Source organism: Carcharhinus amblyrhynchos, chromosome 3 (assembly GCF_965287045.1).
Source record: "Carcharhinus amblyrhynchos chromosome 3, sCarAmb.v2.hapA, whole genome shotgun sequence".
NCBI classification, from domain to species: Eukaryota; Metazoa; Chordata; class Chondrichthyes; order Carcharhiniformes; family Carcharhinidae; genus Carcharhinus; species Carcharhinus amblyrhynchos.
The window spans coordinates 137985801-137997923 of NC_137326.1; the positions used below are offsets into that span (position 1 = coordinate 137985801).

Consider the following 12123-nt stretch of genomic DNA (forward strand, 5'->3'; position numbering starts at 1 on the left):
GGCTTTTCGATCACTCGCTCAGTTTAATTTCCTAAGATTAGACCTAGCACTTTCCGTTCCTTCGTAGGACTATCTACGTACTGGAATAAAATCTCTCCTGGATGCACTTTAGAAATTCCACCTGTCTAACCCTTTCATACTAAGCCAATTCCAGTTAATATTGGTAAAGTTGAAATGCCCTAACACGGTTCCTTTCACACCAGTCTGTGATTTGCCTATATAATTAATCCTCCATCTGTCTCTCTGAATCTGGAAGGCCTGTAGTATAACCACAGCAGAATGATCACCCTTTTTCTATTTCTAAACTCCATCAAAATGACTCCATTTGATCAGCCTTCTAAAATATCCTCCATAATTACTACAATGATGATCTGTTTTATGACGAGTGCAATGTCCGCTGCCCTTTTACATTCCGCCCTGTACTGACTGAAACTTCTATATCCAGGAATGCTGAGTTGCCAGTCCTGTCCCTCTATCAACCACTTCTCAGTAATTGCAAAATTATTATATTTCCTGTGTTGATTAAAGCTCTAATTTCATCTGCCTGGCCAGACAGCTCCTTGCATTAAAAATAATGCAATTTAGCCTTTCAAACCTCCCATATGCTTATCATTCTCATGTTTTTTTTTCTGTCTGACGGGCTTGCCTAGTTCTCGTTCCATACATGATTGAACCTTGCTGTCAATTTCCCATTCATTCTGAGTTCCACTCAGCTTAGCTTAAAAAGTCTCCCCAAAAGCATGAACAAATATTCTAGCAAGGATGTCGGAACTGTTTTGGTTCAGGTGCAATCCTTCAAGTTTGTGGAGGCTCCAAATTCAGACGAGAATGTTCTCATCATTAGACTTCTAATTCCAGATTTTTACTGAAGTCAATGTTCGCCATCTGCCATGGTGGGATTCGAACAAAACATTTTACCCTGGTCTCTGGTGCAAATCAATTTGTTCCATATAGCTCTAACTGTCCTAGAAGTGGGACCAGTCGTACCGTATTATTTCTAAACCGAGAACGTGTTCCCGTCTAATTTCTGTTCCAGGTCCAACAACAGCGAGTTTTAAAGTGCCTAAGTAAATAAGACAATGTTTAAGGTATAAACTTAATGAAAAAATCATTATATTTTGAATCCGAATCTATCACCCTTAACGTGAGTACAGTAACATTCGATCATCTAAAACCCATGTATTCACTGCCGTAGCTTGAATAAGTGTCACTATCATCAAATTTTCTAAATGAATACAACCAGGAAATTTACCTGAACAAACGATACCAGCTGCTTCCTCCTTAATGGAACAGTTCTGGTGACTCAATTGCTTCATTTCACATTTCCAAGGGTCATCCTCTGTGCCTTTGCAGCGAAGTTCAGCGTTAAGCATAACATGGTGACCAACCCCAAACTGAGAATTCCCGGACGCAGATACAGCGTAGCCACAGTTCAAGAATTTACACAAAACGTGAGCTTCGTTCATATCCCACATCCGACCACAGAGAACAACCCAGGACGTGTAACTAGTGGCCTCAACTCTCCCAGCACATGGACTGCCACCATCCTTCAGTGCTGCTCTTTGCCTGACTGTTGTGGAATAAAGTTCAGTTTCAGGTTATTCAACTTTGCCTAAATACACCGATTTAAGAGACAACGAACAGCCTGCTCAAACTCATCGACTTCCCTTCCATTAAGGTACAGTTCCAGCACAAGAAGTTATCTCTTTAAATAAGTGAAGCATACCACAAAGTTAACAATATAGCTTGCCAAATGCATTCCATTAACGTAAGGACTAGTACTAGCTCACATAGATTATAGGGAAAAAATGCTATAAATATAGTACATAAAGTCCAGAATACATTTTGGAAACATGGAACAGTTCAGGAAGAATACCTTAATGGTTCAGTTCTAGATGTAGTCGGGTAGGACAAAGAAAACACAAGTAGAGAACAATAAGGCAAATAAGTAATTATTTTAACAACATGAAACCAGAAGGATTATTTGGAGCACGGTCGATGGACAACATGATAGATCTTTTTGAAGTATTCATTCCATGTTCAGTGAGATCTGTAAGCCTCTTGATTGTCAGTCAAATGGAACTGCCGCTAAAAAAAGTACAGCGTTCCCACGGCCACCATTCCATATCCGTACTTACCCCTTTCTACCCTTTTCAAAGAAAAACAAGTGAGGGAAATATAATTACACATTTCTTCTTAACGATATTTTGCTGCATTTCGTCCCTTTAGTTAAACACGACCATAATAATGGTAGTTTGGTATCATCTCCGAACTTTATCTGGACCTGACTCTGACTCATCGGAAATGTTGCTCCCCCGAACATTTCGCATTGGCCATTCGTTTTTAATTCAATATCTTAGTTTTCTATCGCCACGCCAGTACAAAAACGTATGCTCATCAATGTATCTGCAATGCTTTGGTCCTGCAACCTCTACCTCAAAATACTTCACGTCCTTTGTGACTTCAACATCAGTTTCAATATCAATTTCAACCCATAGTGCTTACTCTTTTCTGACTTCATTGCCTTCTTATCTTCTCCAAATATCTCCCTCCTGAAAAAAAACAATGCATATTCATCTTCTTCCCTCATATTCTAACCACTTCTTTCTCTTACCATCATACGAATTACTGCTAAGACCATTGGTGATCACTTCTTGTATCACTCCCACATGTCACCATTCTACACTGTCTTTGTCTACACATCCCAATTCAATTATTCCAGCATTTTCAAAGGTCCTATTTGTTCGCCATTGTCCTTTCGTTGGTTACAATACATCTGCCCACACTTGTTTCCTCATCAGCAGCTTATCCTTTTATCTTGATCATTTATCCCCAGCAAAACCAATCCTTTCTCTCTTGTAATGACTCTTGCCACCTGGTCTAACCCAACTATTACTCCCCAGGTTCGATGTGATGCAGACTTGAAATAATATTGAGGACAACTACTTTTACCACCCAACTCTGGCTGAACCATGTGTAACACTAGCGAAGTCTGCTCTTGTCTTTTAAAGGTGGTCAGTATTCCAGGATGTCACGGAATCTGCATGTTAGCCCAGGCACCTTGTCTCTCGAGTAATCTATCATCAATAACATCGTTCTCCTATTGGCTCCAACTGCACCTGTAGGGTGATGTGGCGGCGCGGGCTTGTTGGGCCGAAGGGCCTGTTTCCCGTGCTGGGTTGTTCTTTGTTCTTTGTTCTTTGCACCTCCAAAAACATATACACGGATCTCGTGTCTTCGTATTTCTCTCAAAGCAACGACACCTGCTTAGCTGTGTTCAAGAATTGTCATCTCCCTCACCTGAGCTCGCAATTTTTCAGCATCTGATCATCCTTAAGACTTCCAAGAGTTGAATTTCTCCACCTCCTGCTCTGTCAGTAGCGCTCTCACTAAAATGTTGACCGTACAACTCGCAGTCCTAGTTTCTACGTCAAAAATATTGAAAACTGTTTTATCTGTCACGATCGATGTTGTTTGATTGTCAAAGAAACATGACATTATCATCTCTTGTATCAAAAACTTCATCTCCTGTCGTTACAAAACTAGAATTCAATTTCCAAAGTCCCTTTCTTCTGCAAACTCCTCGAATGTTTTGTCATATCCTATAAGCACATTTGGATTCTGGAAAATCAAGTAGCCCCCATCCATTCCCTCAACTATTCCAACCAAAACAGGTGTACATAAAAAAATGCATGACATCCGAGGGAGACGGTGGCGCAGTAGTTTTGTCATTGGACTAGCAATCCAAAGATCTATGGTAATTTCCCTGGCATCCAACTTCGACAACAACTACCAATATAACTCCAAGAATCTAAATATCTCATGAAGTTTATCATTCCTCATCAAAATGCATCTGGTTCACTAATGCCCATTAAAGAGCAAATCTCCTTTTATTTCTTGATCTCGTCGACATGATAAAGACCTTAGCAATGTTTTTGTCTATTAACTGTCTTTTAAATGGCCTTGCAAGCCATTCGTTCCAAGGGCATTTGGACAACAAATGCTGGGCGAGATACCCACATCCCAAGAATTAATTTTTAAAGTGTCACTTTGTCAAAGAAAAATTATCCTTGTTTGAACTTCTTGGTCAACCTGCAAACTTTCACAAATGTTACCAAAATTTTCGTTGCCTATATCTCCTCAATTATTTTAAAGGAAAAGAATACTTAACAGATTCAACAAGTCTGAAAGCATCTAGGTAAATAAAACATAGCTAACATTTAGATTCCAAATGACCCTTCTGAAGAACTGTATTGCATTTCCCCCTGGATCGGAAGTATCAGCTGTTTGTACTTCTTTATATCAGTTTTCCAAATAGAAAATGCAATTCTTCAAAATCATGGAGAGAACAAGGGAAAGGGAGATAAGGAAATAAGGAATGATGAACCACAGACGGAAGTACTAACTTGATCCTGCTCCGATTAATTTGAAAAATATGCAAACGCGACTCTTATTTCCTGCTCAGTTTTTTTTATAGAAAAGTAATCATATGGTAAGTTCTGAATTTTATTATCAAAGAGACAGGAACACAAATAATGAGATTACCCAGATACTAAATCACGCAGAAATGAATATCTAACGCAGGCAACACGTCTGACAATAGGACACGCAGAATCATTGGCAAGTATGGAAAGATACGGCGTTAAATTAGCTTTACACTCCATGGCACATATAATCGTAGAGGTATAAAACAAAGAAACAAGTCTTCGACCCAACTCGCCGATGCCAACCAGGTTTCGCAAACTGAACATGTCCTATTTGCTTGTATTCATATCCATGCAGCTATCCAAATACATTTTAAACGTTGTACTTGCACCCGCCTCAACGACCTACTCTGGCGGTTCATTATGTAGACAGACCACCCTGAGTGTGAAAAAGTTGCTTCTTTTAAATCTTCCCCCTCTCACCATAAACGTATGCTCTCTAGTTTTGGACTTCCCCACACTAGGGTAAAGCCGTTGGTTATTCACCTTATCTATGTCCATCACGATTTTATGTACACCTACAAGTTCATTCTTCATCCTCCAGAGAAAAAAATAAGCTCTAGCCTCTCCAGTTCTCCTTAAAATATAAACCTCACAGTCCCGGTAAATGCCTTGTAAATATTATTTGCACCCCTTTCCAGCTTAATAACTGTGTAATATTCTAAGTAGGAATCCAAATGTCGCCTTACCAATATTTTATGCATGTAACATAACTTCGCAACCCCTGTACTTAATGCTTTGACCGATTACGGAAGGTGTGCCAGATGCCTTCTTCAGCACCCTGTCTACTTGTGACACCAATTTCAATGAACTGTGTCCACATCCCTAGGTCTCTCCGTTCGACAACACTCCCAAGGAGTTTGCACTCATTGTCTAAGTCCTGTACTGTTTCGCCTGACCAAATGAAGCACCTCACATTTATCGGAATTAAACTCCATCTGCCATACCTGGCCCACTGCCCACTTGATAAAGATTTCCTTGTAGCCAAGATAACGTTCTTCACTGTGCACTAAACCAACAATTTTTATGTAGTCTCAAACTTACTAACCATGCCCCCTGCATTCTCATCCAGATCGTCTAAATAAATATCAAACACCAGTTGACGCAACACAGATTCCTGTGGCACACCACTGGTCACAGACCTCTAATCTGAGAAGAAACTCACTTACATCACTTCTTTTTCCTACTGACAAGCCAATTTTGTACCCAATTCCAGAAGAGGAAACGCTTGAAAATCTCAGCAGATACGGCAGCATCTGGAAGGAGAGAAAAGAGCTGGCGTTTCGAATCCAGATGACCCTTTGTCAAAGCTGTGACAAAGCGTCATCTGGACTTGAAATTTATCTCTTTTCTTACAGGTGTTGCCAGATCTGCTGAGATTTTCCAGCGTTTTCTGTTTTGGTTTCAGATTCCAGCATCCACAGTAATTTGCTTTCAATTTGTATCCAGTGTGCCTGCTCTCACTGAATCCCATATGAACTAACCTTACTGACCACTCGACCTTATCGAAGGCTTTGCTTAAGTCTACCTCACTGCCATCATCGATTTTCTTGATCATCCCTTCAAAAAACTATACTTTCTGATGAAGTGGTAAAACAACAGCAACTTGAGTTGATCTGGCGCTTTTATCGTAAGAAATGTACTAAAAATTTTACAAAGGCATTAGAAACTAAAATAGCACCATATCAAACAGGGAAATATTAATAATGTTGCTAAAACTGTAATTGTTAATGTCGTGCCTGGAAGGAGGAACACACAGACATCTGGGCTCAAAGAACGCATTTATGGTCAAGACTATGGCAGCTCATAAAAGATGGGTGATTAAACTCGCCGACTCTCAAGAATCCATTATTAAAAACGTGCATACGTCGTGAAGGGTTGTTGCTTGGGAAGATTGCAACGATATGTTTTAACGAGGCCATAGATAAAATTTAAAAAAAAACAAGGATCAATACGATAAAGTGCAGGCACTTATTAAAGAGAATCAATAACGAAATTTGTTGCGCTGAGTGAATAGGGCTCTGTGTGAACTGGGACGTGGAAGGTAGTAGTTTCGAGTGCGGCTAATTTATGGAGGCAACGATTATGCTCGACCAGCTAGAGTGCAAAAAATAATTTGGACTAAAGATGAAAACTTCAGCAGCAGATATGATTAATTAAAGATGACAGAAAAATAGTGGTCTGGTAATTAATGAGAAGGAAATTATTAAATTTCAGGGCGATAGATAGGCTGTTCAGATAGGCAAAACTGTGGCAAATGTAATTTAATCCTGAAAGGTGTATGGTGACGCATTTTGGGAGGACTAACAAGGCAAGGCAATACACAATAAATGGTCGGACGCCAGGAAGCGCAGAGGAACAGAGATACCTTGGGGCGCATGTTCATAGATCCCTGAAAGCAGCAGGACAGGTAGATAAGGTGGTTAAGAAGTCTTGTATTTGTTAGCTGAGCCACGTCGTATAACAGAAGGGAGGTTAAGATGGAGCTTCATAAAACGCTGGTTAGACTACAGCTAGAGTACTGTATGCATTTCTGTTTGCCAAAGTAAGGACAGCTGCGATTACACTAGAAATGGTGCTGAGGAAATTAACCGGAATGTTTCCCGGGCTGGAGTGTTTCAACATTGAAGAGGGAGTGGTGAGGCTGTGTTGTTTTCCTTAGGGCATAAAAGGTTGAAGGGCGAGGCGTGGGGTGTGATTTGATTGAGTTGCACAAAATTATGAAGGACATACAGGGTTGATAGGGAGAAGCTTTTCTCGCCTTAGCTGTCAATAACCTGGAGAATAGATCTATGCTAATGGGCAGAAGATTCATGGGGATTTGAGGAAAAGCCTTTTCACCCAGATGGTCTTCAGAAACATGAACTCACTCTCACGGTCTCAGAGGGAGGACGCTCAGAACATTTAAAATAACTTAGATGAGCACTTCAAACACGATAGCATACAAGGTTAGAGATCAAGCGCTGGAAAATGGAATTGGAATAGATACATGTTTGATGACTGGCGCAGGCCGGACGGTATAAAGTGTCCATTTCCGTGCTGTATGATTCTATGGCTCAGATTTCGATGATAATGTAGATATATGAACGCGCCGTCTTAGTGCTTGGTGCAATTGTGTCATCAGAAGTAATTCTTGGGTAAAATATGAAATCGACTTCGTCAACAGTCCGTGCTTTAGCTTTAGAAAATAGTCTGATGACCAACTGGACTCTGTGGTAAAAGAGTGATTTTCATTTGGTAGAGGCAGAGAACGATAGCTCTATTCTTCTCAATGCTCTATTGAAAACAATGTATGCTCATTCACCTCGTGTATGTCCAAGCAGTTTCCCAAGTCATAGACAGAGGAGTGATTGAGAGAGGTGGTGAAGTTGGATATCCTCGGCCTCGGTGCGGAAACTAATGTGTGGGTTTAAGATGATGTCAGTAAACACAATCATGTCAGGAAATGTCAGTAAACGCAATCATTTGCACTATAATAAAAAACAGCATCATTTTAACTATCTCTCTTTCTATTTTCTTTCCTGAACAGGGATGCAATGCACTTCCGAGAATACTGTACGAGCAAAGTACAAAATACCAAATATTCAACAATCAGTATTAAAGAAAAATACCTTTACAGAAGAAGCCCAATAGTTCTCCTGTTTCGCAGTTCTTCCCGTCCGCAACGCTGAATGGACAATCCCACAATGATGACTCATTTCCATTGCACTGAACTTTATCCAATAATATAGGACCCGCATCTTGTGATATGGATGTGGTAATTGTTGTGTGATAAGCGGTGCAACCAATTTGTCTGCAGACGACTTCTCCAGTTGTTGAATCCCAGCGGCTACTACAAACGGAGCCCCACTGACCTTTGTAATATATCTCCAGTTGCCCAAAACATGCCGAATTCCAGCCTACCAGTCGCACGTCTCCGAACTCTGTTAAACATTTGAAAGGGAACAGCAGTTTTCTGATTAAACTCAACTTTAGTGTGAAATGTTAAAAAACATTTTAACAATTCAAGAGCGATTACCTCAGATCACCCTGGACATATTTGCGTAAATGTCGAAAACTTTTACCTTTGTCATTCACTCCATCAACTGTATAACTTTGACTGGAAGGCTGCACAGAGGATCGCGCTGCTGTCACTGAAACACAAAAAGGTGGATGATATAGATTCTGAAAATCTAAGAACAAAGATTGGTTAATAGTTTTAAAAGAATATTGGACATGAACACGCCCAGGTCAACAGGTACCTTAGTAATGCTATATACTTCACAGAATCCCTGAATCCTCATTAAACTTGCATGAAGAATATAATTGAAGACTAACACCACTTAAGAGGTTATTCTGTCCGACGAGTTTGCAACATTTCATTGGAAGATTAATGTAGCCAGGCTCACACCTCTGCTCCCTCTGTCTATTTTTTTACCCGAAATACTTAACAAACCTCAGAATTAACTTTTCACATATCGCCGACACAACTAATCAAAAGCATTTTACTGATTGAACATTGGTCCTAAGGCGTCTCCCCTCTGGGCCACGAAATTCACGAAGGACTTGACGCTCACAAAATTTCACAACTGTCATGAACACAAAATATTCTCTCGGCATCAAACCACGTCAGAAACAACATCCATTTCGCTTCAAGGAACGAACCTGCTGATATAGTCTGGTTTATTATTGCGTGAATCAATTCTATGTGAAGTCGTGTCTTTCTACGACTCTTACATGCAGCCAGTTCAAGCTGATAAGTAATTTGCTTGTAGTCAATTTGTTTTACGCGTTCGAATTGAACAACAGAAAGCCCATAGTATGCTTCGCAAATTCATAATTATCCTCTTAATATTTCCGTATCAATTCTACCATTGGCTACCGAACTATTTCTGGTCCCTTCTGCACCCATTTAAATGACATTAATGTATTTTCAGCCATTAGATGCCCAGGTTCGTAAACAATAGCCATAATGGTAATTGTAGAGTGCCGGTCACTTTTAAATATCACCCGTTTGGATTTTCGCTCTTTGAAACGCTCAAATTCCATTACAGAATTTTGGTCCAAATTGAGAGATTTTAAGTGTCCTCATTTATTGTCTGTTTTAAATCACATTCAATTATTTTACGAACGGAGCAATGGATAAACAAATAATTGTAGTTCCCAAACAATCAGATTCTTCTCGGTATTCACGGTGGAAAGTGATCTGGAAGGTTGTACTACAGGTTTGCGGCAGACTGAAAAGATTGAGTGTGTGGATGTTAAGAACGAGAATGTGTGGGAACTTTTAAGTTCTATCAAGATAGATAAGTCGCTGGGAGCGGATGGGATGTACCCCAGGCTGCTGTGGGAGGTGAGGGAAGTGATTGCAGAGCCCCTGGCGATGATCTTTGTATCGTCGATGTAGACGGAAGAAGTTCCGGAGGATTGGAGGATTGCGGATGTGGTTCCTATTTTCAAGAAAGGGAACAGAGATAGCCCGGGAAATTACGGACCGGTGAGTCTGACCTCAGTGGATCGTAAGTTGATGGAGAGGATTCTGAGAGAGAAAATTTATGAGCATTTATAGAAGTTTAGAATGGTCAGAAATAGTCAGCACGGCTTTGTCAAGGGCAGGTCGTGCCTTTCGAGTCTAGTTGAGTTCTTTGAAAATGTGACAACACATTGACGAAGGAAGAGCTGTGGACGTGGTTTACATGGACTTCAGCAAGGCGTTTGATAAGGCCCCCCATGCAAGACTTCTTGAGAAGTGAGAGGGCATGGTATCCAAGGGGCCTGGGTCTTGTGGACCCAGGACTGGCTTGCCTGCAGAAGACAGAGAGTGGCTGTGGTTGGGTATTTTTCTGCATGGAGGTCGGTCACCAGTGGAGTGCCCCAGGGATCTGTTCTAGGATCCTTGCTGTTTGTCATTTTCATAAATGACCTGGATGAGGAAGTGGAGGGGTGGGTTAGTAAGTTCGCCGATGATACGAAGGTTGGTGGTGTTGTGGATAGTCTGGAGAGATGTCAGAAGTCGCAGTGTGACATAGATAGGATGCAAGACTGGGCGGAGAAGTGGCAGGTGGACTTCAGCACGGATAAATGTGTCGTGGTCCATTTTGGCAGGACCAATGGGATGAAGGAGCACAATATCAAGGGTAGGAGTCTTAGCTGTGTTGAGGAGCAGAAGAATCTTCGGGTCCGTATCCATAGGACTCTGAAATCGGCCTCGCAGGTGGAGGATGTGGTCAAGAAGGCGTATGGTGTACTGGCCTTCATTAATCGAGGGATTGAGTTTAGGAGTTGGGAGGTAATGCTGCAACTTTATAAGACCCTTGTCAGACCCCACATGGAAGACTGTGCGCAGTTCTGGCCGCCTTACTACAGGAAGGATGTGGAAGCTATTGAGAGGGTGCAGAGGAGATTTACAAGGATGTTGCCTGGATTGGGAGGCATGCCTTATGAAGGTAGGTTGAGGGACCTAAGGCTCTTCTCTCTGGAGAGACGAAGAGGAGACCTGATAGAGGTTTATAAAATGTTGTGAGGAATAGGTAGGGTGGATTCTCGGAGGCTATTTCCCAGGGCTGAAATGGTCGCAACGTGAGGACATAGATTTAAGGTGCTGGGAAGCAAGTACAAAGGAGATGTTCGGGGTAAGATTTTCACTCAGAGGGTGGTGAGTGAGTGGAATCGGCTGCCGTCGGTGATGGTAGAGGCGAACTCGCTGGGGTCTTTTAGAAGACTTCTGGATGAGTACATGGAATCTAATGGGATTGGGAGTTGCAGATAGTTCTATGGTTTGGTAGGTATAGATGTGATGAGCACAGCCTGTGGGCTGAAGGGCCTGTTTGTGCTGTCGTGTTCTATGTTCTATGTTCTTGGCATCCTGATTTCGCCAAACAGCATTAAAGTAAAATATAGCATATTTGTTGACGTAGCATCCGTTTTAATTCCACTTGAAAGGCCGTCGAACGCATGAAATTACGAATTAGAATTTGGTGTAATTCACTCGGACCCTCGAATCTACCCTACCATGCATAGAGTCATAGCTCTAATGTCATGGAATGTTACAGCACGAAAACAGGCCCTTCGGTCCATCTTTCCATCGCGCTAAGATTTTTTTACAATTAATCTAGTCCCAGTTGCCCACGTTTAGCCCATATCTCTGTATACCAATCTTACCCAAGTAACTGTCTAAATGCTGCTTTAAAGACAAAATCGTACGCGCCTCTATTAGTACCTCTGGCAGTTCGTTCTAGATAGTCACCATCCACTGTGTGAAATAAATGACTCTCTGGACGCTCTTGTATCTCTCTCCTCTCACCTTAAACCTATGCCCTCTGGTTTTATACTCCCCGACATTTGGGAAAAGGTATTGACTGTCCACGTTGTCTATGCCCCTCGTTATTTTATAGATCACAATACGAACACCCCTAAGCTTCCTGCTCTCCAGAGAAAAAAAAAGCCTCAGCCTATGCAACCTTTCCGTATAGCTCAAACAATCAAATCCCGGTAGCATCTTAGTAAATCATTTCTGCTCTCTTCCTCCTGTAATAATATCATTTTCATACTACGGTGACCAAAACTGCACACTGTATTCCAGATGTGGCCTTACCAATTCCTTGTGCAACTTCACCAAGGGTTTCTGAGTCCTGTGTTCAATGTTCTGAAAAATGCATGG

The 12123-nt window shown here is 41.3% G+C and overlaps 1 protein-coding gene across 1 annotated transcript in view; it reads right to left on the minus strand.

Annotated features, from left to right (window-relative positions):
• Positions 1-965: 965 nt before the first annotated feature.
• Positions 966-12123, minus strand: part of LOC145341284 (scavenger receptor cysteine-rich domain-containing protein DMBT1-like) — a 130693-nt gene continuing 119535 nt past the window's right edge. The window contains exons 13-16 of the mRNA XM_080186208.1: positions 8549-8617; positions 8096-8407; positions 1253-1570; positions 966-1063 (exon numbers count right to left, since the gene is read on the minus strand). Coding sequence (XP_080042334.1) covers positions 966-1063; positions 1253-1570; positions 8096-8407; positions 8549-8617 — 797 coding nt within the window. The remainder of the gene's footprint in view (positions 1064-1252; positions 1571-8095; positions 8408-8548; positions 8618-12123) is intronic.